The 23,102-nt window shown below is 41.1% G+C and overlaps 2 protein-coding genes across 4 annotated transcripts; one reads left to right on the top strand and one right to left on the bottom strand.

The window, feature by feature from the left end:
• Positions 1–1,646: 1,646 nt before the first annotated feature.
• On the bottom strand, positions 1,647–12,402 carry poli (polymerase (DNA directed) iota). Its single transcript, XM_040154809.1, has 10 exons — positions 12,208–12,402; positions 10,483–10,608; positions 10,237–10,401; positions 9,420–9,566; positions 8,973–9,209; positions 8,097–8,275; positions 6,481–6,572; positions 6,237–6,370; positions 4,582–4,802; positions 1,647–3,106 (listed from the first exon to the last, which is right to left on the bottom strand). The coding sequence occupies exons 1-10, from the start codon at positions 12,302–12,304 to the stop codon at positions 2,324–2,326; spliced, it is 2,181 nt and encodes a 726-aa protein (XP_040010743.1). The 5' UTR covers positions 12,305–12,402; the 3' UTR covers positions 1,647–2,323.
• A 1,798-nt stretch (positions 12,403–14,200) lies between these two features.
• Positions 14,201–22,875, top strand: zgc:152968 (uncharacterized protein LOC564848 homolog). 3 transcript variants are annotated; one of them, XM_040154784.1, is made up of 16 exons: positions 14,201–14,590; positions 15,329–16,953; positions 17,041–17,136; positions 17,527–17,782; positions 18,180–18,520; positions 18,634–18,777; positions 18,860–18,974; positions 19,059–19,130; positions 19,212–19,355; positions 19,534–19,647; positions 20,087–20,160; positions 20,259–20,363; positions 20,830–20,945; positions 21,188–21,326; positions 22,416–22,536; positions 22,773–22,875. In XM_040154784.1, exons 1-16 carry the CDS (start codon positions 14,437–14,439, stop codon positions 22,859–22,861), a joined length of 3,705 nt encoding a protein of 1,234 aa, XP_040010718.1. In that variant the 5' UTR covers positions 14,201–14,436; the 3' UTR covers positions 22,862–22,875. The 3 variants fall into 3 exon arrangements, with proteins under 3 accessions (XP_040010718.1, XP_040010716.1, XP_040010717.1); XM_040154782.1 differs by having other exon boundaries at positions 14,202–14,590; positions 17,524–17,782; XM_040154783.1 differs by having other exon boundaries at positions 14,204–14,590; positions 17,524–17,782; positions 19,215–19,355.
• The last annotated feature ends 227 nt before the right edge of the window (positions 22,876–23,102 follow it).

Below are 23,102 nucleotides of genomic sequence, written 5' to 3'. Positions count from 1 at the left end.
AACCGGTAAGGTCTTAAAACTAGATTTGGACCCTCTACAAGACCAAGGGCACAAGATGGAGGACCCTTCAAATAGTTGATATTCTACTTTAGCGGTGCAAATTTTTCAGCAAATTTGCCTTTAAATCGAATTACGCAGAACCAACTGATGTGGAGTGAGGCCGGGGCTTTTGTGGTCAGTGGGAGTCTCGGGCCTGTGGGCAATTGCCGTCTGGTAATCCAGCCGTGCTTGTAGGGTGAGTGGACTAGAAAAGAAAAGGTGAAATTCTTCCACCTAAGCTGCAGTTTTCTGTCCGAGGGTGCAGGATCCTCACACATGCATCGCGAGACGTCATAACTCGACCACTCATTAGGTGCTGATCAGAGAGGGACTAGCACATGACTGGAGCTGCCTTCCACATGAGCAGTCAAATGCCTTCTCAGAGAGTTTTCTCTCACTTTGCTGAGTGAAAAAACGTGGCCTTTTTGGCAGACAGAAGTCCTTTTATTGACTTAAAGGGCTATGGGCAGACAGCTAAGCACTGTATGACGCCGCTCAGGTCATCGCAATGCTTCGGTTACATTTGGCAGGCAAACAAAGGCAGCATGGAAAATCAGATTTAGCTGTGTAGGAGATGGTTGAGAGCCCCCATGGGCACAAACAATCCTGAAGAATGACGTTTATCTTGTTTTTTTATTTCTAAAAATTCTACTTGCTGGCATACTTTTAGGGTATATGAGTGCGCTCAGGAATGACTCACTCATGCAACCATAGCAGTGACAGGACATGGGATACTACCTCAAAATCTGGAGTCGTTTCCCAAGTGCATGTTTAACGGTATTGGATTCTTTGCAATCAGGAGAGTGAGGAGAGGCTGAGTAATCAACCCTCTAACTTAGAGCGGTGTCTGTGTTTATCTGAAAAAACACATCTCCACGACGCTGTTTGGTGATTTACTTAAACAACCAGACTCAAAAAAAGCACAGTTAAGTTTTCCTCAGTAAACAGGACGCAAAACAGTGCAACGGCTCCCTTAGAAATCACAAGAAAAAAAGAAAAAAGAAAAAAAAAAAAATGAAGTTCCTTACCAGTCTATCTGCAGCTCCAGCCAACGTCCATTCAGAGGTCGCTCAACTCGTCCTGATTAAATAAAATAATCACTATCATAATGCGAAGGCACATAGTAGATCCTGGACCTTTCCCCCTTCTTACATGTGATCCAGGGAGGGGTTTCATGCCAGCAAGAACCAAGCGGGGCTGTGCTTACAGACCTTGTGTTTTCTGGTCATGAGTGGGGGGGGCGCCCTTTGAAAACTGGATTGTGTCCCCCTGTCGATGAATAACGTGTGCCTCTGTGGATTTCAGTGAAAATCGTCCAGCCGCGGAACGGGTCCCCCTTCTAGAGGCTCAGCCGAGTAATCCTGCTTCTCTAAGCCACGTGAAAACTATATCAAAACAACCTGCCTAATTTAGGCCCCCCTTAAGGTTTGGGAATTTACTCTGATCCATGTTTAGAAAAGGTAACATACCAACGTCACTTCAGGTAAAGGGAGATTTCACAAATAATGTTCAAAGCACAGCTAAATCAGGCGGTTTGTAGATGCTTTGAAATCAACACCAAGCTTTACAAACAATGAATCTTTATTTCCAAAAAGCTGCTGAATCTGCATATTAACACTGACATACAGGGGTGGATGAGATAAACAGAAACACCTGAAATAAATACCAACCTGGTCAAGCTCAAGCTGTAACTCAAGGTCCACTTACTAGCATCTTCTAAAGCATTCAACCAGTGCTGAGATGCTGCTGAAAGCTCCAGAAAAAAAAAAAAAAGCTTGTAGGTGGTCTCTCAGCAAAGTTAAGGGTAATTTTTGAGGCTGTGGTTTCTTATATATCCCATCAACTAACTTAATTGTTAATATGTTAATTAATTGTGGCAGTTAATGATGGTGTGGTTCTAATTATAACCAGGTTTCCTCCACTTTTTCCCAGTGCGGTTTATTATTTTTACCGTAATTGTGCTTTTATCCCAGTGTTACTGCAGATTATTTTGCTGTATACGCCATACACTCTTTGAGGACACCTGTGGTCCCCCATATTTGTGTAGTTGTCCTCTTCATTTTGATTTACAGTAAGCGTCACCAAACACCTCACCAAATTTTGACGTGTTGTAGGGCTGTTCTAGATTACTGTTAAAGGTTTCTTTTCTTTTGTTCACTCCCTGTATACTGTATAATATTACATGAGAAAAACTCAAGAGTAGGAAATTAAAGATTTTCTTACAGAGAAATAACATGTCCTGTCATACATTATCTTGAACAGAGGTAACTGTCAGTGTCCCTCTCTAACTGGGTTTGAAATACTTCAGCAGACTGTTTGCCTGGCTGCCTTTTCCTGCAGCCTTTCTGTCTTTGGTCATCGGGCTTCTCCCCGGTTTCCTGGATGAGGGGGCCTTCAGGACCGGCTTCTGTTGCTTCCATTCAGACATCAGCTCCCTCTGAACTTCGGGTGGGAGCTCAGAAAACACCTCAGGGTCCACATTTCCTGGGAACTCGCAGTCAGAAGACTGGCGGAATAACAGCCTCCCTTCTGCTGTGACGTTCTCTCCTGGAAATGCACTTTTCCTCGGAGGCCTCTGGTGATTCACGGTGGTCACTCTGTGAGCTGGATCTAATTCGTTTATGGCCTCGGCTTTGTCTTCGATATTTTTTGAGTCTGTAAATGACTCTGGTGACTTGTTTTTCCTTATGTGGGTGGCATCAGGGACTGCAACTGGTGCTGACGGGCTGGTAGAAGGGCTGGGAAGGGAGTTCGCGTAGGCAGGAGATAACAGTTCCTTCTGGATTTCCTCGGGGAGAAGCTTGAAAACCTCTGGGTCAACGTTTGGGGGCAATCGACGTGTCACAGCGTTGTTTGACTCTTTAGGGCCTGACCTCGCTGTGCTGCAGTACTCTGTCTGAAGCGGAGGGTCCTCTACGGCAACAGTGGAGCTTTGTTCCCATTTGAATCCAGAGCTACAAGGGCTTTTTGTGGTTACTGTCTTTTGTGAGGCACGTTGAGTAATCATGCTGTGCGTGCTGAGCTGACGATCCATGCAGTGACTATCCCCACTCTGAGAGGAATCATTCTATTGGAGAGACAAAGAGGCGGAGCACAGATGATTTAGTACTAACACTATTTCTAAGAAGGGAAAATTCTGTAGGCATCACGTAAGAGACAGTTTAAAGATCCTCTCAGCATAGTGTGAGCATGGAGCGGGGTTTCTGCAGGTTCACCTGGTTCTTTTAGACCTTTTTAAAATCACACACAGAATGCGTTTCAGTACCAGTTTCATGATCATACCTCAGTAGAGCGCATACCTCCGCCTCTGCCCATATCGAACAACATACACCAGACTTCAGAGAAAACAATTCAAATTTATAGTAAACGATATGGATGTGAACCCGGATGAGCGGCAGAAAACGTATGGGTGCAATAACCAATTAAAAACAATCATTCTAGGGCTAACAATTATTTTATCCTCAATTAATCTGATGATTATTTTTCTTGAATAATTGGATCAATCGTTTCTTCTAAAAAAAATGTCAGGAAGTGCTTAAGCAATGCCTGTGACAATTTCCTGCAGCAAAAGATTAAAATCTTCAGTTTACGATCACATAAGACACTATTTCCCACACTTTAATGCTTGTTACCTCTTAGATTAAAGTAGTGCGTACTTGTGACCTCTCATCGCAGGTGTCAGAAGTCAGTAAGTTATAAATTTTGACATTTAAACATCTCATATTATCGCATTTGAACACATATTTGCGCACCAAAGAGTTTAATGTATCCTGGTTTTTACACAAAAAGATATTGAACATTCAACTTTGGGAAGCAGGACTTTGTTTTTTAACCTGTTTGCTACAGGTCTGATGGTGTTGACTAAAACAATCCGCAGTCACACCAGTCTAGAGCTGCGATTAATCAATTAGTCAATTGACAGAAAAATGATCGCCAACTAGTTTGAAAACTGAGCGAGCATTTCAGTCCTTTTTCAAGCAAAAATTGTGAAAAAATAAAATACTACACATTATCAGGTTTAAGCTTCTCAGATGTGAGGATTTGCTGCTTCCCTTTGCCATAAATAAGAGTAAACTGAATATCTTTGGGTTTTGGGCTGTTGGTCGGACAAAAGAAGACGACGTCGATTTGAGCTCTAAAAAAGTTGTGATTTGCAGTTTTCACTATTTGTTTGACAATTCATAGATCAAACAACTAAATGATTAATCAAAAAAATAATAATTTTAACCAAGCTAATAACTAAGCTGCAGCCCTACAACAATCTCACTTTTAGTTTACAGGTGTTTAACATTCCCCGGCAGCTCGAAATCAGACACAAAAAACTTTTATCTAACATTACTGCTTAAAGCAGGCAGGAGAAAATATTTTAGACTTTTGTAAATAAAATTTGAGACTTTTTCGTATCTTCTGATGCCTTTATTGAGGAAACCGAGTTCAATGCTTCTTAAACTTTTCAAGACCTGCAGATACCCCGATGGAAATGAAAATAATCTGCATTACCCGAACCGTAAAAACGAGCCAGATTTCACTGCATTACTTCACCTGGCTTTGTGATGAGCAGATCTGGGTTTTTCTGGGGGACGTGCTCTGCGTGAAGAAAGATGTTATGGCGCCCTTTCCGCAGGCGGGAGCTCCCCTGGTCTGCAGGTTGCTGAAGCAAACGTTGATGAGGGTGAGGTGGAAGGCGGCGTTGCCGTCCACCATCTTGTGGAAGAGCTTCATGGCCAACGGGACCAGCTGGACTACAGCATCATCGCCGCTGCCTTTAGAGACATCACAGAAAAAAATAATACTTTGATGGCAGTTTTGAACCGCAGGGCATGGAGATGACGAGAATGACCCTAACTGAAGAGACACAGTCAGCGCCTTCACAGAGACCGTAAAAGAAAAACAAAGAGGGTTTACGCATTCATTTTGGAATCAAACTTAAAGCCTTTTTAATTTCTCTAAGTTCTCATTTGACAAAAGTTAAGGACTCAAAATTTGCAGAGTAGTTAAAGGTTGACTTTACAGGGGCTTATCTAGATACGGTGCATCCAGACCTCTAGATGCACCGTGACCTGGAGGACTAAGAATCTTAACAGACAATACGGAAGCTTATTTCACGTGTTTATGACCGAGTCACACACACGCGTGAACACACATGCTGATGAGAGTGGTGACAGAACAGAAACATTGAGTTGAAAGATGCTAAAAAAAAAAAAGAAAAAAAAAAAGAAAAATCCATGGAGCCGAGGAGAAACTGCAAAGTCAGTCACGTGATGATTCTCTTCTCTGCTCTGTCACTACAAGCGACACCTTTTATATTACACAGTCATCTGATCCATTGGTAATGCAACAGGCCTTTGGATTGCCTCATGTTCCCTAAGAAAAAAATAAATCTTTTTACTTCATTAATAAGCAAACGTATGCAGCAAGGCACACCAGAATCTAATCAGATGATCTACTCCACATGGACTACCTCTGGCCTTAGTATCAAGTTTCTGCTATGTGTCGTTGTCTGTGTGTGTCTACAGAGCCAGGGCTCGTTTATGCTCTAGCGTCAGGGAACGTGCACATAGGTTAAAGAGGTTGCGTCGTAGGCTGCACGGGGGTGGTCTCTCATTCAGTATCGAGGCAGCGAAATAACGTTTTAAGTTACGCGGATATAACTCCGGTTCCATAAATCACCGGAGCTCAACCGTCGCCCTGTATCACGAAGCACATGAAAGAATGTAAACACAGTAAACGTGGGGGATATAGAGCATGATACAGCCTGATCATATGCAACACATGCGTACAGTGCAACCGTAACAGGCCTCAGCATGACGACATTGTGCCCTGCATACCATGTACCACGGTGGCAGGACATAACAAATATACTGATTACAGCAGCTTTAAAAAGGTCTTTGGCAAAGTTTAAGGACTCAAAATTGACATAGTTTGAGAGTTAGAGTTTTGACGTGTAAATCAAGAAATCGTGGCGAACTTATTCACCTGCTGTTGTATAAAACCTCTCAGGATGGAGAGGACTCTTTGGTGCTGAGGCATATGGAATAAAAACATCAAGTACGTTCCTAGTCATTAATGGCCTCATTTTCTTTTGAAAATAAACACACTTTCAAGTATTTCTACAGCGAGTGGAAAACCTGATAAGGTGTCGTCCTGAGCTCTCATAGGTGGGACATTACAATGTCCTCCCTGGTAAATGAGCTTACCGGAGGCGATCTTCTGTCCTATGTGGCTGGGGATCGGACACTGCCGGCTCTCGCGACTGAACCACCTGTTGGTCGCTGAGTATCTACGGATGGTGAGCCGGAAGGTGTGAGGCTGCCTGCCATCTTTGTTCATCCTGGTTTTCAAACAGGCGGTAAAGGTTAGATTCAGCGGCTCGAGCGTAACATACCCCCGTGACAAGACTCAGTGATGGAGGGTCGAATAGGTGGAGAAACTGGCCCTGACCTTTCCACCAGGCTGCTCGAGAGCTGCTGAATCTTTTCCAGAACATCTTTAGTTGACGACATTTTTTTGAAGGAGTCTTCATCACTGAGAGACTGAAACATAAAGAGGATACTCATAAAGGTGAAAGATTTGGGTTAAACATGACAATTTTCACATCAAAAGGGAAAAAACTGCAGCAATTTATAATTTCACTTTCATTGGATTTGGGTTCAGGGACTCGCAAAAGGCAGATTAAAAACAGAATTATCAAAATTGATGCAGATTTCCCTGAATTTTAGTCTCCAGTATGGGTCAACCCCAACAAAATGCTGGATCTTCTACATTTCCAATAATGCAACCAGAAACTTTCTCAGATTCGGGGTTTCTGCAATTTTCACCTAATTAAATTCAAGATTTTTTAACGCTGTTTAAATACCACAAAGACTGTGATTTACTACGTTTTTCACAGTCACACAGTTCAAATATCAGCCTATACAATTATTTATTACGTTTGAATTTAGAGACATTTACAGTAAAATCAGATTTTTGTCAGTACTTCCCAGTTGTATATAAACAAGGACTACATATAATGTAATTAATCAATTAATGTGGCGAGGACTAAGATAAGCAGGACTTAAGTGAATTTAAGAATTAAAAGGATTGAAAAACAATCACACTTTAAATTTATGGGTGTCTAACGTCTCCAGCACCGTGCAACCACATGCAAAAAAAAAAAAAAATTTTTTTTTAATTATACGTAGGCTTTCTGCACAAAAAGTCTCAGTCCCAAACCATAATATCCCTGGACATTGTCATGGTTATTTTCTCAAACTTTGGAGAGCTCCGCCAGAAACAAAGAACACATCATACTACTGTTTTTGGCATTTAGCTGTTAAATTATGTGTTAAATTAGATGTTAATTACCAGGATATTCAGAAGGAAAATAAATAAAAATTGTGCAGTAGGTAAGTGAAAAATAGCTCATAAACAGATGACAATACCCATCTGTGTTTCCTAGAAAGACAAACAAAAAATTCTTAACAATTCATGTTTACCTGTACCTGTTTTGTTTACCTGTAGTTTTCAGCTGCATTGGAAATCCTGAATTCCACTCAACAGTTACTCTTACAAACATATTTCTACCTAAATTCCACAGACCAGACCTGTAAAATAAAGCGACTCAGTGTGGCACATTTTCCGTCTAATCAAGAATTACGAGCTTTTGTTTGACTTTCTAGGAAACTCAGATGGATACTGACTTCTGTTCATGAACTATTTTTCACTTCCCTACTGCATTATCTTTTAGGTTTTTTTTCTTAAAAACTCTAATATAACAAGCTGGTACTTAATAACTGTAGCAACCAAGACAGTTTCCCTTAAAATTAGTTCCAAACTGCGTAGGCCTCTCTCTCTGAAATATTCGAGTAATTTTAGAAAATTATGAGGAAAGATGATTTCAGCTATGCAGGCTAAAAGGCTACCTTCACAACCCAAAATGCACCTGACAGAGCAGAAATAGAACTATTACAGATTTTAGTTTGATGATATATCGTTCCCTCATGTGCTGCCTCCTTTGACTGACTGCCTACACACAATGGCGGACGACAAAACGTGATTTCGGGGATACCCTAGCCTACCTGGGGGGCCCCGGTAGGGATGACGGGCGAGTCATCCACGCCGACGGCCAGATTCTTCAAGCGCCGAGCACTGGGACCTCCAAACTCTCTCACCAAGTCGTTCAGTGGGAAGAGCTGCAGGTCTTGGATGCTGACCAATCCCAGGGCTCGAAGTCTCTTAGCAGTTTGGTGACCAACCCCTAGGAAGACACGAGTGACATGGGCAAAGACTAGATCAAAGAGCTTTGAATTGAAAAGTATTTAAGCAGTACGGCCGTGGACGGATTATGAGACAACAATCCCCTACTCCCCCACCCACCGTCCCTACAGAGGAGCGAGACAACCAGACTGAAAATCTCTTTGTAGTTGTTTTGTGTCTGTTACTGTTTGTTTTGCATCTCTTTACGGTCATTTTGTATCCCTTAGTAGCCCTTTTGTCTCTCTTTGAGGTCGTGCTGCGTGTATTTGTTCTCTTTTTGCGGCTGTTCAAGGCTGTTCTTTGTCTCTCTGTAGTTGCTGTGGGTCATTTTGTTGCCGGTTGAGTGACTTTCCAGCGAGAGACGTTGACAGTCTCTTCAAACACAGGCTCCGGCCCCTCGGGGGCCCCCCTTGACCCCTTGGGGCCCTAGGCTTGCGCCTGGTAGCCTGCTCATTAATCCCTCCATGAATACTGTACACATGTGTTAAAGACAACAATGTAAAAAAATAAAGTAGTAAAACTGAGAGAATGACAGTTAAAGGTGATTGGTATCCAAGTGGACTTTGTATCCTTTAACAGCACTGTTCAAACTTAATCTATACCTTTTAAAAAACACAACGTAACACAATATTTCTATTCACCCTCGTATGAAAAGATCAACTAATTTTCAGAGTTACACACAAGCTGAGCATGTGTACCCGGTACTTTGCGGAGACCGCTCAGGGCGCCCATGATGTCGCTTTGGTTCTCCTGCAGCAGGGCGGTTTGCTGATTGGGTTTGAAGGTGCCGGACACCAGTTTGGCCAGTAGCTTGTTTGTGGCGATGCCGGCACAGCTAGTCAGGCCCAGTTTGCTGTGGATGGCTTCTCTCAGCTCTGCTGCAATGTGTGAACCTAAAGCCAGCTGTGGGTGGTCACCAGCTTTAACATCTGCACCTGAGCAGGAACAGAAAAACAGACATTTATGTTGAGAACAGAACATTCTCCAAGACAATGAACTTGTCATGTAGTGGGAAACTGAAAGTGCCATGCAAATTTTCTACGAGTTTTAGCGTCAAGGTTTGCTTCACAGCTCATTTCCCGGTTTCCATGAGCCAGATGTGCATAGATGAACTGCATCACACCCGAGGCAAAGAAGTGACTTACCGACATGGTTGTAGACATGTCCTTTGAATGAAAAGTCGTTGGGCTCTGATGTCTGTGCTAGCCTCCTTTCCACCATGTCTGTGATGTCCACGAAGTTCTCGTCAAATCCAAGCCTCTCTACCAGTGGACAGTAGGACATCAGCAGCTCTGGATGGAGGACAAGTAAAGGAAAAGTGAGTAGGGCACAAAAACTGCACGGAAAATACACCTGACGTTAGGTTCACTTCCCAAAATAGCTTTTATCAACCATCAGAGAACAGTATGAGCTTCTTGTACTAATCTGTGGGTTATAATATACTGTCTGTGTAAATGAGGAAAGCAAAGGCAAAATGAATAGTGGTAGCACAGAAAGAGTGTGAGATTTTAACAGTAGAGACACCCGTACCCCTTTTTCAAAATGCAAAGTGTCTTGTTTTTGCATTGCATTGCATTCTGGCTTTTTAACGTCTCTGTACGTTGAAAATGCTTAGTCCGAGGAAAGAAACCCTTATTTGACTCTTTATTTCTGAGAGACTGACACCAAAACCTGACATTTTGTTGTTTTGTGCTGATGTTTCAAGATTTTTCTCAGTTCGCTGTGGACTGAAACCAATTTCATGTCATGTGTCACTCAGGACAATTCTCCACCTGACAGCCAACGGACCCGCAGATGAGACGTTTACTGGCAACGTCTGTTTACTGAGTATGTTTTGAAGTCAATTTTACTCTAAATACTTTAGAAAATAAATACTAACTACTTTACTAAATACTCCAGTTTGTATTAGAACAGAGGAGAGCGTAGCTCTATTTGTGGATGTGATGTAGTAGTCTTACCCACCTGTCACTTTATAGGACATTTCTCTGTAGTGTGTCAGGTCTTCTCCTTTCAGCAGCACCAGCTGAGGACATTTCTCCTTAGCATCAGTCACAGACATCAGTTTGGTGAGCCCCTGCTCTCTTGCCACATAGTTACAGGTGACTATGATGTATTTCTGCTGAATACCTGACGATATGAGAAACATTACTGCACCACAAGAGTATCCTGGGCTTTAACCGAAACACATCTGAGAGTCAACCAGTTTACCCAGGGGGACTTCTCTGAGCGCCGGGTTTCTGATCATCTCCACCTGAGCGTAGAAGCAGTCCAGGTCGAAATGCAGAATGACTCTGTGTGCAGGCGTTGGTCCTGATGTCTTATCGAGGCTTGGACCTGAAACAGAGTCAGCCAGGAACTTTACTGTCGTCACGTTTCGGAAGAATCTTATCTATGGCTTCGCCACATAATGTTATAAAAACAGTACAGCACAGGGTAACTTGACTATACAGGAGGCTGCGGCAGGGACAAAGTATCAATAAACAACATGATGTAAAAAAAACAAAAACATAAATACAGTAAGAGTAAAGTAGAACTAAAAAAAACAAAACAGGGAGAAGGAAGGAAGGACTTGCTCTACACATTTTTGGTACATGTTTATAGCACCCCCCTGAGAGTAAAAGCTCAAAGTGCAAGTGCAAATGACGGGAAGGATCAATTACGATGCGGAAAGCTTTACTCTTTATATTTAATTCATTTTTCCTACGTATCTCAGCTATTTTGATAAACATTTCAGTCATTTTTCAAGTAAAAATGCCAAATATTTGCTGACTCCAGCCTCTCAAATGTCGTATATCATTGTAAAGTGAGAATTTTTGGGTTTCGGACCGTTGGTTGGACAAAGCAATACATTTGAAGATGTTACACCCCAGGCTCCGGGAAACCACGATAGGCATTTTTCATTATTTTAATCGAAAAATTTCACGGACAAAACTAATTAATCGATTAATCAAGAAAAATCACCCTGCAGATGAATTGATAAGGAAAATAACCGTTGTTTGCAGCTCTAACTAGTTGCGTCTGGGGCTTTTATATGCTCTTTGTTTTTAGCTACATTTACTACATTTCAGTCTATGCCTAACATCCAGATTTCTACACCACATGAACATATTGAGAAATAAAATACCTTCCACCTAATCATTTAACTTCAGATACAATCTGTGTATCTGTGTGGTCTTCTTAACAATGTTGTCAGCCCCACAGGGGTTGCGCGTACTTAGGAAGTTAAATGATTTTAATGCTGGTAGACAAACGCTGGAAATGGTGAATAAGAATTTGGTGGGAAGCAGGGCTGCAACTGAAGACTATTTTCATTATCGATCATTTATTTGATTGATTGATTGATTGATTAATCGTTTACACTAGAAAATGTCCAGAAGAAAAAAGATGAAAAAATGCCCCTGAGAATATCCCAGCAGCCACGGTGATGCCTTCAAAATGCTTGTTTTGACCAGACAACAGTTCAAAACCCAAAGATATTCAGTTTACTATCTCTTGAAATGCTTCCATTTGAGAAACTGGTACCAGAAAATGTTTGGCATTTGGCATTACTTGAAAATGACTGATGAAAATGAATCGATTGTTAAAATAGCCCCCCGAGTAGATTTATTTCGAACGACTACACGATTAATCGGCTAAGTGTTGCAGCTCTGGTGGGAAATATTTAATTCTTCACTGTGTTCATGTGATGTGGAAACCTGAATTGTAGAAAATATTAAAAGAGCTAAAAAAAAAAAAACTGAGAAAAAAAATTGAGAAATGTTAACTAAAGATGAAAGCCTGATTATAAGAGATTATACAGTCAATAATACCATCTGACACGTATGGATCACTGATAGACAGATTTATGTTTCTCTCTGCGTGTTAAAAAAAAAAAAACCCACACAAAAAACATTTTTATGAAAGAAACTGTGTGGTTTCAGTTTCAGACTTTACCAGGAGCAGCGGCGTGGCTGAGTGGCGCCGAGTCCAGGAAACTGCTCCTCCACTCGGTCTCATCCTCCTCCTCCACCTCGTCCTCGCTACCGTCCATGTCAAACTACGAGAAACCGATGGTGTTTTGTGGAGTTTAACAGGCCGGATGACGCCGCCGCGCGTCGCCCGTTTGCGGCGGGGAAGCTGCACCAAACGGCGTAAAAACGCTCCTTCCCCGCAGGTCCCCCTCCCCCGTTCAGTTTCGTGCCGCAGTGTCGCCTGTCGGCGTGGAGGGAGTACTGCAACATGAACGAAAACCTCGAATCAACCCAAACGTTTCGATTAAAAAGGTGCTATATTTTATTTACGTGAGCGAAGTAGTTTTATTTCCCGGGAAGAGAAACACATCTTAATATATAAATAAATAAATGAGAGGACCCGGGCTATTTTTGTCTTCTTTTTGTACCATCAGGGAGTTTTATACCTGCGAAAAGTTACACTATATCCGAAAAGGTTTAAGTGCTAATACCAGACTGTAAAAATACATTACGGGCAAAAGTCCCGCGTTGAAATGATGCTGAAAAATGGCCCCTGTGATTATAATACTTGATGCATCAACGCATGCAAAAGCAGGATTTTACTGTTGTAGTTGGTTCAACTGCAACTCATTTTAAAATGTTTTGTATAAGGCTGCAACTGACGATTATTTTCATCATAGATTCACCTGCTGATGAATTTTGTTTCGATGAATCGGCTGATGGGTTGGTTTGTAAAAATTCTGTGCATACTGAGAAATGCCCATCACCAATTGCCCAGAGCCCAAAGGGACATCTTCACTGTGCTTTGTTTGGTCCGACCGATAGTCCAAACCACAAAATTATCAAAAGATAAATTAATAAATATATTAAAAATTATTAAAAGGAAAAGCACCAAATCCTCTCAATTGAGAAGCTGGAACGTTGGTTTGGCTTTTTTTCCATGAAAAATGACTTTCGACGATTATCAAAATAGTTACCAATTAGTTGTCTGTCAATCGACTAATTGATTAATCAACTGATTGTTTCGGCTGTACTTATATAAACTGGTGGGTAGTTTAATTTACACAAAGCATCACATTTTATAAGCTCTTGTTTTGAGTGCAAAAATATGTATCTGTAAAGTAGCCGGTGACTAAAGTTGTTAAATAATTCCAGTGAAATAAAAAGTACAATATTTCCCTCTAAAATGTAGTGTGGTAAAAGCAGAAAAAAGCCATGAAAAGACTTAAGTAAAGTACAAGTACCTCAAATTTGTACTTAAGTACAATACCTGAGAAAATGTAGCTAGGCCAAGGTACATTCTTCACTGGGAGGGAGAGATGGGAGGAAAAGATACCGCATGGGATGAAAGGTGCAATGCAGGTGTTTTAGGGTCATAACTCAGTCAAATCTTAACTCACAGACATGACACGTACATTTTTTGATTCAATGTGACGTACACTTTCCGAGGATATCAATATGTTCGATGTCCATCGCAAATAAACATCCATAAACCCGCTTCGAAAGAAAGAAAGAAATCATAGAAAAGAGACGCTCCTTGTAACTACAGAATCTGCCTGAGAGTCATCAGGTTTTAAAGTTTTATCCATTATCAAAGTAATTCAGTGATAGTTGTCAGTAGAGCCAATGGTACGTAGCAAACAGAAACAGCTAATAGCTAATTCAGCGGACTTAATTTTCCAAAATGTAGACAAAATAGGCTAAGGAGCCCACAGCCCAGCTCACAGTATGCGTACTTCCTGTTTCTTGTAAAAGTTTACATCTGATAAAAGTGAAGCCTTTTAAAGTTTAATGTAACATTATCAAAAATACTTTGTAGTTATGATTACTCAGATAATCTATGATGGACCAAAAAAAAAAAAAAAAGAGATGAAAATTTGACTACCGGTACTTTTACAACGATTGGGCGGGTTCTATGCTCCGATTGGGTTACTTTGGAATCAGTCAGATTTGGCAACACTGGGCATTGAGTGTTACATTTATTATTTGATTAAATTAGTTGCATGTCCCGAAAATACACATATTCAGGGTTATTTTACCGAAGCAGCTATAAAGTGTTTAACGGTCGTCTGGCGACCTAAACAGAGCCTATATAAGTGAGGCTGACGCCCCCCCCCCCCTCCCGTTTCACTTGGATCCACCACCAGTTGGTAGACGGCTAATTAAGCAAATTAAACGCTCTCGCGCATCGCGGAAAGTGGCGTCTTTGCCGATGTTTCCCTCGTCTGGTCTCTTTGCTGACATAGACTGTCCTCTCTCGAGACGTGGGCTCTGTGAGCGGCCTCACTGTTCGTACAAACATGCCACACAAGTGCGGGATGATGTGTTTGGTGCTTCGTGCGAATCGGCGATAGTCCACTCAGCAGGTCAGTGTTTTGAGGTATGCTACAGCTACACGCTACAGGCTACAGGCTACACCCACGGCTACATGCTACAGCTACACGCTACATTAGGAAAGCATTAGCTTGTCTGGCATGTTTTTAAAAAAAAAAAACAAAACAAAAAAAAACCCCCAACAACTTTGAAATGCATATAAATGCTAAGAGATACAGTTGTACTTTAAGATAAAGTGGGTTATATGGGACTTTAAAAACATATTTCAAAAAGCTTTGACTGAACTTAAAAGTTATAACCTCACATTTTGTCAACTGAAAACTTTTTGCATCTTTTATTTATGTAAAACGGGTTTAAGCTTTTTTTTTTTAAGCCACCTGAATAATTTTGTGACCTGTTTGCCAGTATCTGTGTGATTTCTAAGTATAGTGCATAATACATTATTTTCTAATACATTATTTAAAATCAAAATAAACTTTTTATCGTTATTACAAGAACAATCAATGGTATTCTGAAATTATTTTATTTTTTTCATTCTTTGTGGTTCAGTGCCTTAAATCATACTTTATTCCAGGGGCAATTTGCTGGTTTTAAAAAATTAAAGCACACAAAAACAATTAATTTACACACACAAAAACAACTTAAAAACACAAAATATGATCGAGGAAGTTTTTCCTTTTGCACGCTACACGTCGCCAATTGAGCAGCATCCCATACTTTCTTTTAACTAAAAGAATAAGAAGTCTCAATTTATATTCCTTTTTCAACAGGAGACCAAAATGGCTTCCCAGCTTTTGTCTGTCGAGCACCAGTGAGTGATGAGACCGGAGATGACTGCTTCCAGGAGCTGGACCGGATTAACAAGGAGATTGAAACTGTAAGGCACGAGGTGGAGCAGGAGCAAAGGCGACTGTCACGCTACCAGACCATACAGGCAGACAGCAGAAACACTGTGCCTAATTTTTGCGTTTCCAAGTCTGAGACTGCAGGTAAACTAGTGGACGGAGGTTCGTATGGACTGTCTTCACGCACAGACTTCACTAAGGCATACTCCCGAGCAAGGAAGTACGTGGTTGACAACTCAAAACCAAGGACTGATTTGGAGTATGACCCCCTGTCCAATTTTTCTGCAGACTTGCGGTCTTACAGCTCATCAGGTAAGGAGCAGAAAGTGAAAAATGGACAAGGTTTGAAAAGGGAAAGAGACGCTGTACCTTTTGACCAAAAGAAGCCAGTCGCTCATGCTCGGCTTCCCCAATCGCCATCTCCAGAGCCACTTGATGACTCTAATGAAGACAGCGTCCTGATTATTGACATTCCTCCCACACCTGAGAAAAAAAGAGGTCGAACTCAGAAACTTGTTGACTGTGTTGCTGGCACATCCCAGGGTACAATAGAAGAATTGAAGGAGGTCAAAACACTGCCTGTTTTACTTGATTCTCCACTGCTGTGCCTTGCAAACACTGAGGTGTGCAATGACACATCTCCATGTGCGTCAAGGGTAGACGCGAATAAAGTTTCTAATCATTGTGGTGATGAAAACAGTCAATATCTGTCTACGCTTTATGAGAACAAAGGAGGTGAAAATATACCCGTGGATGGGAGTGTAGTTGACGTAACTGGATGTTTAGAAGATCTGGGAAGTGAATGTCAGAAAATTACTTGTTTTCAGGCTGCTGCAACAGAGGTGGAGAACAGTCCTGAAACTGCAAGTCCTCCTGCCTCCTCAGACCAGCAAGATCGGAGCTGGAACAATCCAGGGGTGGAAGCGGAAGAAAACCAGTTTCGGGTTGAATTGCCTCAGAGTGAGCTGTTCAGTATTGTTGAGAAAATGAATCCATTTCAGCCACGTAATTTTCCATCGAAGACTTCAAGTTTTTATAAAGCTCCAGCTTCAAACTCAGACTCGCCATGCAGGCAACACACCAAGCAAGCACAGACAACAGACCAGCCAGCTCAGAACAGAGCTCATAACCACTGGTCTCCCAAGCAAAGTGTACCATCATTGGCGTCAGGCGGCCAGAAAATGTCGAGCAAAATGCCAGGGCACATGCAGGGTGGAGCTATCAGTAACCAGACCTCATCTGTAAGATACCAGGAAAAAGCAGAACCAGCTTCATCCAAAAACCAGTTTCAAACTCTTTGCCCTTCATCCACATCTGTCAACTCATATTTGACTGACAGAGTTGAATCACCATCTGAAGCCACCGAGCAGCATTTGGACAAGGCAGATAATGAAGAGGTCATAGTCATCATCTCCAGCTCCGAGGAGGAGGAGGAAGAGCTCAACTATTCAGACGTGGAACTGTCAGATAGTGACCCAATGGAAGAATGCTACAGGATCTTCATGGAGGCAAATGAGAATAAGGGAAATGAAGAGCAAACCGGCTTGTCTGTAAGTATGCTGAAGGTAATCCGGATCCAAGATGAAGAAATTTCTTCAGCGGTGTAGAACTCTTTTCCCTCGCCTCTTCATTTTTAGGTTGGAGTCATGGACGTGGAGAAGCCGGAGTTAGACGTCACACCCCAAGCGCTTCCAGGAAAGAAGAGGGTGGCTCATGAAGCCAAACATACAGAGGTACATACCACATACCAAAGGCACTAAAATGATATATCCTGTCAGAATTTTTTTTTAAATTTAGAAATTAAAAAAAAAAACCAAAAAACGTATTTTAAAAAATACAATATAAATTAACTACAACCACTATGAAACATATAAAAGGTGATGGCTGTATCAACAAATTTTAAATCGGTTGGGATATGAGTAAATAGACATCCAAGAGGGAAATTAAGTAAATCACTATAAAGTGGAACATTTTTAAAAATGGCCTAATGACTGTATAGTTTAGCAATTTTTCATTTACATTATATAATCTCTAAATTGATCCACTGAGCCAGATGAGTCTTATTGTTGCCTTTTACTTAAACTGCCTTTTTAAATTTTTGAATGACCTGCTCCACTCAGCAGCCAGCGGCAAAGAGCAGACCTCAGCCCCAGGTTTTGGTCCCCCTGCGTGGGGCAGCAGCTTCAGGATTTGGCTCACAGTCCTCCATCCCTCCCAAGATCCAGCAGGTACAGCAGAGAGCCTCCATGCTGACTGCTTCAGTAAAAGGGGGTCAGGCTTTTGTTTCCTCCACCTGTCAGAGGCAGCCAGAGACCCAGACTACTGCTTGTCCTCCCACTCAGACCTCTGCAAACACACAACCTGCTCCTGTGCAAAATGGTAAGCATGTCTTATCTGTAGTGGACTAGATTTTCTATCCATTCATCTTTTATTTTGGGAAGATGGCCATTAAAGTGTCAACATCAAATAGTGTCCAAATCCAAAAGGAAAATAAAATGGGGGGGGGGGCTACACTTCAGTGTCTGTTACAAAAGTTGAAGCCTTTTATTAAATTTAATGTTATTACTTTTGTGCAGTGACATCTGTCATCATGTTTAACATTGACATTTTACCAGTAAAACCTCTTGAGGCCTGCCCTGTCTTCTTATATGTGATCGGCAGCATTTCTTTCCCGCCTTTTTGTGTTTAAAACTTTCGAATTTCGTTTTGTGGTGTACTGTAGTAACTTTGCCAGTATGCATCGTACCTACCCTAGTGTTTTTGTCATATCATACAGCTTACATGAACTACCTACCTTTGGGAACTGCTGTGATTGAAGTAGGCCACAACTTGCACTTGATCCTCCCAGAGGGCACGTTCCCTCTTCCTGTTACTTCAAGTTCCGGCCCAGTTACTTCAATGCTGACCCCAGTCAGTCAAATGCATACCTCCAGCACTGTCGGTGTGAAACAAACATACCATCAAGCTGCACTCACCCCTGTGCAAAGATATCGCACAACAGCACCTGTGCTCATTCCTGCTCCGACGCGGAAACCTTCACTGACGTCTGCTTCGGCACATTCGAGTCCGGCTGCCTCCACTACTCCTCAACCTGCTTTTCATGCTGCTGCTGCCAAGGTCAGAACTAAAACAAAACTAAATTTGTCGGGGCCATTTTTATAGACTTAACTTGAACTAAACATACATGTGGTACAAGGTAGAAATGTTTAGTACCTTTCTTTCTCTTTCAGTCAGTGCCTACTAAACGTAAAGCTAAGCAGCAGTACGAGACTGCCAAAGACAAAGTGCCGCATGATGTCCGACAGCGTTATGTCAACATGTTCACAGAGGAGTTCCTTAAAACAACAGCCAATGTCAATGCTGCCTTTGAAAAGGTGATTATATGCCAATAATGTCATCCTCAGTGACAAATTACTGTCTGGATGTTTATTGTTTTCCCTGTTTTATTGTTGATAGGCAGTTGCTGAAGAGAGGACTGTGTACAATCGTAGTGTAAACAAACTCAAATATCTGAGTGTTGCAGTGAATTCACTGAAGAGGCTCAAGAACCAAAGTGCTGTTTCAGCTAAAGGTTAGAATCTCTGGAAATCCCATACTGTTCTTCGTGAAATGTGTAAATGATGCTGATGAAAGACGTCATGCTTTTCTGGTGCAGATGAAAATGAAGTCAACGTCCGAAGATCAAAAGGAAACATACCACTTAACTTGAAGAAGTTGAAAGGAGGCGGTGAGAATTGGTTTCCTTTAGAATGCATTTGTCATTTCATTCAAATCTTTTGACAGCTTCTCAGTGTATTAATTTTTCCAGCAGATGATATGGCATTGTATGAGAGTTTGAAGGATTATCTTTTGACTGAGGAAAGGCTGATTGAGAGCAACTATCCTGTTCAGCACCCAGAAAAACCTGGTTCTGCTGCTCTTTTTGCCGACAATAAGAAAGGGAACACAGACCGTAAGTGAAAACATCATACTCCAGCTACGCTCAAACCCCCTGAAAAGACAAGATGATGCTGTTTTCATATTGTATCACTAGGGGGCACCTTTAACTTGAGCTGTACTTGGAGTGAGGGTTACAACTCTCAGCACATTTCTCTCTGGTGATGAGCTTTTTTCTGTTTTGTTGGTTAAAGCCCTCAAGAGGATCTGTTGCCGATGTGGGGCTACATACTCTGTGAGCCAAACAGGCAAACACATTCGCAAGGAGGAGTGCAACTACCATTATGGGAAAGGAGTTGAAAATAGAGGCGAGTATGCCATTGTACGGCTGCAACTAATGATTATTTTCACTATCAGTTTGCCAATTATTTCCTTATTTAATTAATCGTTTGGTCTATAAAACATCCAACAGTGAAAAATGCCTATTACAATAGCTTTGCATCCAAGGTGATGTTATCAAATGTTTTCTCTGCCCAGCAGTGAAAAACCCAAATGATGTTCAATTTACTATAATGTAAGCCCAAGAAAATTCCTACATGTGAGATCTTGGAGCCATCCCATTTTTGGCATTTGAGCTTGAAAAAAGACACATGATTGATTGATTGATGATTAGAATAAATGCAGATTAAATTTCTTTTGATCAACTAATCGTTACAGCTCATTGTCATTGTTTTATGATTTGAAATGTGTGATGGTATAAGGTGTATAGTAAACATTTCGGATGAAACTGTTATGAAACTGTTGCAGTGCCAGGTGGTGTGGAGACCCGCTACAGTTGCTGTCAAGGAGTCATGGGAGCACCTGGATGTCAAGTGTTTAAGGTAGGAAATGACATTGAGAGTGAGAAATTTCCATAACTTATACGATCTTCTCGACTATACCAGTGTTAGTCTGTCTTTTTGATTTTTGTCTCCAACAGTTGCATGTCCACGATTCCCTCAGCCTGGATGGGTTTGTGTCTACCATCCCCAGACATCCCTCAGATACGAGTTGTCCGGGGGTCTACTCCTTGGATTGTGAAACGGTGATGTCAGCTTCTTTTGAGGGGCAGGGTTTTTAAAATTGTCCTTGTGTTAAGCACCAAACCTCAACTGAGGCCTCCAGCAGCACCATTTGTAACGGTGGTTTGATTAGTGTTCAAGACTTTTTTGCCAGTGAAACTGTTGATGTGCCAAAGAAATATCTACTAACACCAGCGTGATGCAAAGTATTTTGCTTTTTAAACCGGACATGGCCATTTGAGACTACTCCAACTCCAGATCGTCTGTTCCTCTGATAATATTTGCTCCTAATAAAATTACTGTATGTAGAGGGTTTGAACAGAGATTTTAAACTTTCCCACTGCATATCAAACTAAGAGCGCAAAGTTTTCCTCCTTTTTGATGTGTGTGCTTGTGCTTGATGTCATCAGAGGTGATCTTTCATATTGAGTAGGCCTTTACTCCGTCAAGCTTCAAAAACACGAATATTGTTAATGCTTGTCTTCATAGTGTTATACTGTTCATGGTCTGGAACTGTCCAGAGTGACGATGGTCAACTCCAGTCTGCAAATCATCTACGACACCTTCGTCAGACCCGATAACGAGGTCATCGATTATAACACCAGGTAATGTTGACATAAGATTGTGAAATGTAATCTCTTTGCTCCGTCGTAAAATGATTTTTACATGGCCAGTTGGTTTTTACTTCTTCTCTAGATTAAAATAAGGAATAACATTTCTGTTAAATGTAATATTCAAGGTTCAGCAAAACTGTTAAGATAATAAGTGGTGTTAACTTGATGTTGAAATGGCTCATTGAGTTGAGCCATCTGCTCTTTCGATAGCTTGTGACATTTTACCCGTGTAGGTTTTCGGGCATCAGTGAGGAAGATGTGAAGGGTAACAACACTTCTGTCAGAGAGGTGCAGGAGACCTTATTGAGCTTCATTAGCGCCGACACCGTTCTGATTGGACACAGCCTTGAAACAGACCTCTGTGCCCTGAAGGTGAAAACTAAAAGCTTTTCTCAACAGCATTGACCTTTTTTCTTCGAATCCAGGACTGTTGGCACAAAACAAGAGGTTTGTAACAAGACGTCATTACAACATGGCCCTCTGCCATGGGATAGCTGGAGGGTGAAGAGGTGGTCACTTTATTTTTTTAATAGATTTGGCTCCATTAACCGAATGTACAGGGTGTTGACAAAGGAATGTAGCCACAACAGGAAACTGTCAGCTTTAACCCCCCCCCCTAAATCAGTGACCATGAGGAACTGTAGAAATATACTGAAACCACATCCTCTTTTTGTTCCTGTAAAAGCTGAATGTACCGACTGTAAGTTGTTTTGGCTGACTGAACAGTAATGCATATAGACACAAGGGATTGCAAAAACTGCTAATTGGCCTGCAACCATATATGACCCCTTTTGGCTGCAATGCTGGTTATACTGCTGAGGTTTCCTTGTAGTTCTTTCTACTTGAGTTTTAAGTTACCATAGTGACTTACCGGCATTAAAACCACTGGTGGAAGTAGTAGTAATACCAAAGTGTAGAAAAACTGTTGAGTAAAACTCCTGCTTTCAAAATCTCAAAAGTACAAAAGTATTGGAAACAAAACATACTTGACTCTACCAAATGTAGAAGTACTCATGCAGAATTATAAATACTATAGAATTATAATTATCAATGCATTAATTTGTACATCACTTTAATGGTGCAGGTGATAATCGTAGGGCTAACTTCAATGACTTTATATACTGCTGGGTTGCTTAGTCTGTAATGTATCATAATTTGCTGATTGTAGATTTAGATTAATACAAATATAAAGAAACAGGTAACTCCAGCTGTCAGATAAATGTAGTACAGTATTCCCCTCTGAAATGTAGTGGAGTAGAAGTATAAAATATCAGAAAATGGAAATAAGGTCCTGTTACTTTTTTTTTTTTTTTTTTTAATTGTACTTAGTTACTTTCCACTGATTTGAATTCACACCTAAGCTGAATGTGAAGCTTATTTATGATCATTGGTTAATTTTCACATTCCCTAAGAGGATTTACCAGGTGATAAGAGCTTCAGATACCTTCCTCTTTGCTGTAGTTGCTCCATGGGAGGGTGGTGGACACATCAGTGGTTTTCCCCCACCGTCTGGGCCCCCCTCACAAGCTGACCCTCAACAACCTCACTGCTGAATACCTCCGGAGGATCATCCAAGAGAGTGGTGGGTCATCATGGATTACCCACAGCCGCTATACAAGTGTCTTGTTTTATTTGAGCGTCCTTTAAACGTTGACCATCTATCTGAATCAAAATCTGAATCCAAATAAAGACGATCACTATCATGTTATGAAACATATTACCAAAACATATGTCTTTGAAGCATAACTGGTTTATTGCTGAGGATGTGGACTGTCATTGTTGGCATGTGTTTAAATAATGTATTACTGTTTCTCCCAGTTTGTGGCCACGACACTGCAGAGGATGCTGCTGCCTGCATGGAGCTCATGTTATGGAAGGTCAAAGAAGATGGAAAACTGAAAAAATGATGGAAATAAAACTTTAAAAAAAAAAATCCCCACACTGTTCATACATGAAAAGATATTTACTATTATGCAAATCTAAATCTGTGTGACACTCTGTTCTGAGTATTTTTGAAGGCTGTTATTTTTTTTATTTTTTTTTTTTTTTTTTTAGTTTGATTGCATCACTTGATTTGTGTTAATAACACAGTATTTTCTGTATGTTAAATTTTAATTTGCAGCCCATGTGTCCATGCCTGTATAAATA

The sequence above is a fragment of the Xiphias gladius genome, chromosome 19, assembly GCF_016859285.1.
Source record: "Xiphias gladius isolate SHS-SW01 ecotype Sanya breed wild chromosome 19, ASM1685928v1, whole genome shotgun sequence".
Lineage (NCBI taxonomy): Eukaryota > Metazoa > Chordata > Actinopteri > Istiophoriformes > Xiphiidae > Xiphias > Xiphias gladius.
Note: the sequence above shows the minus strand (reverse complement) of the source record. Positions and strands in the feature narration are given on the sequence as shown.

What these genes read in the sequence shown, in the direction of transcription:
- poli (XM_040154809.1), bottom strand. Translation starts at nt 12,304, where the DNA reads ATGGACGGTAGCGAGGACGAGGTGGAGGAGGAGGATGAGACCGAGTGG. An exon ending in GCTCAGAGAAGTCCCCCTGG is followed by an intron (nt 10,402 to 10,482) that starts GTAAACTGGTTG and finishes TCATATCGTCAG; the next exon opens with GTATTCAGCAGAAATACATC. An exon ending in TCCCTACCGGGGCCCCCCAG is followed by an intron (nt 6,573 to 8,096) that starts GTAGGCTAGGGT and finishes TTTATGTTTCAG; the next exon opens with TCTCTCAGTGATGAAGACTC.
- zgc:152968 (XM_040154782.1), top strand. Translation starts at nt 14,437, where the DNA reads ATGTTTCCCTCGTCTGGTCTCTTTGCTGACATAGACTGTCCTCTCTCG. An exon ending in GAAAGGAGTTGAAAATAGAG is followed by an intron (nt 19,648 to 20,086) that starts GCGAGTATGCCA and finishes AAACTGTTGCAG; the next exon opens with TGCCAGGTGGTGTGGAGACC. An exon ending in GTCATCGATTATAACACCAG is followed by an intron (nt 20,946 to 21,187) that starts GTAATGTTGACA and finishes TTACCCGTGTAG; the next exon opens with GTTTTCGGGCATCAGTGAGG.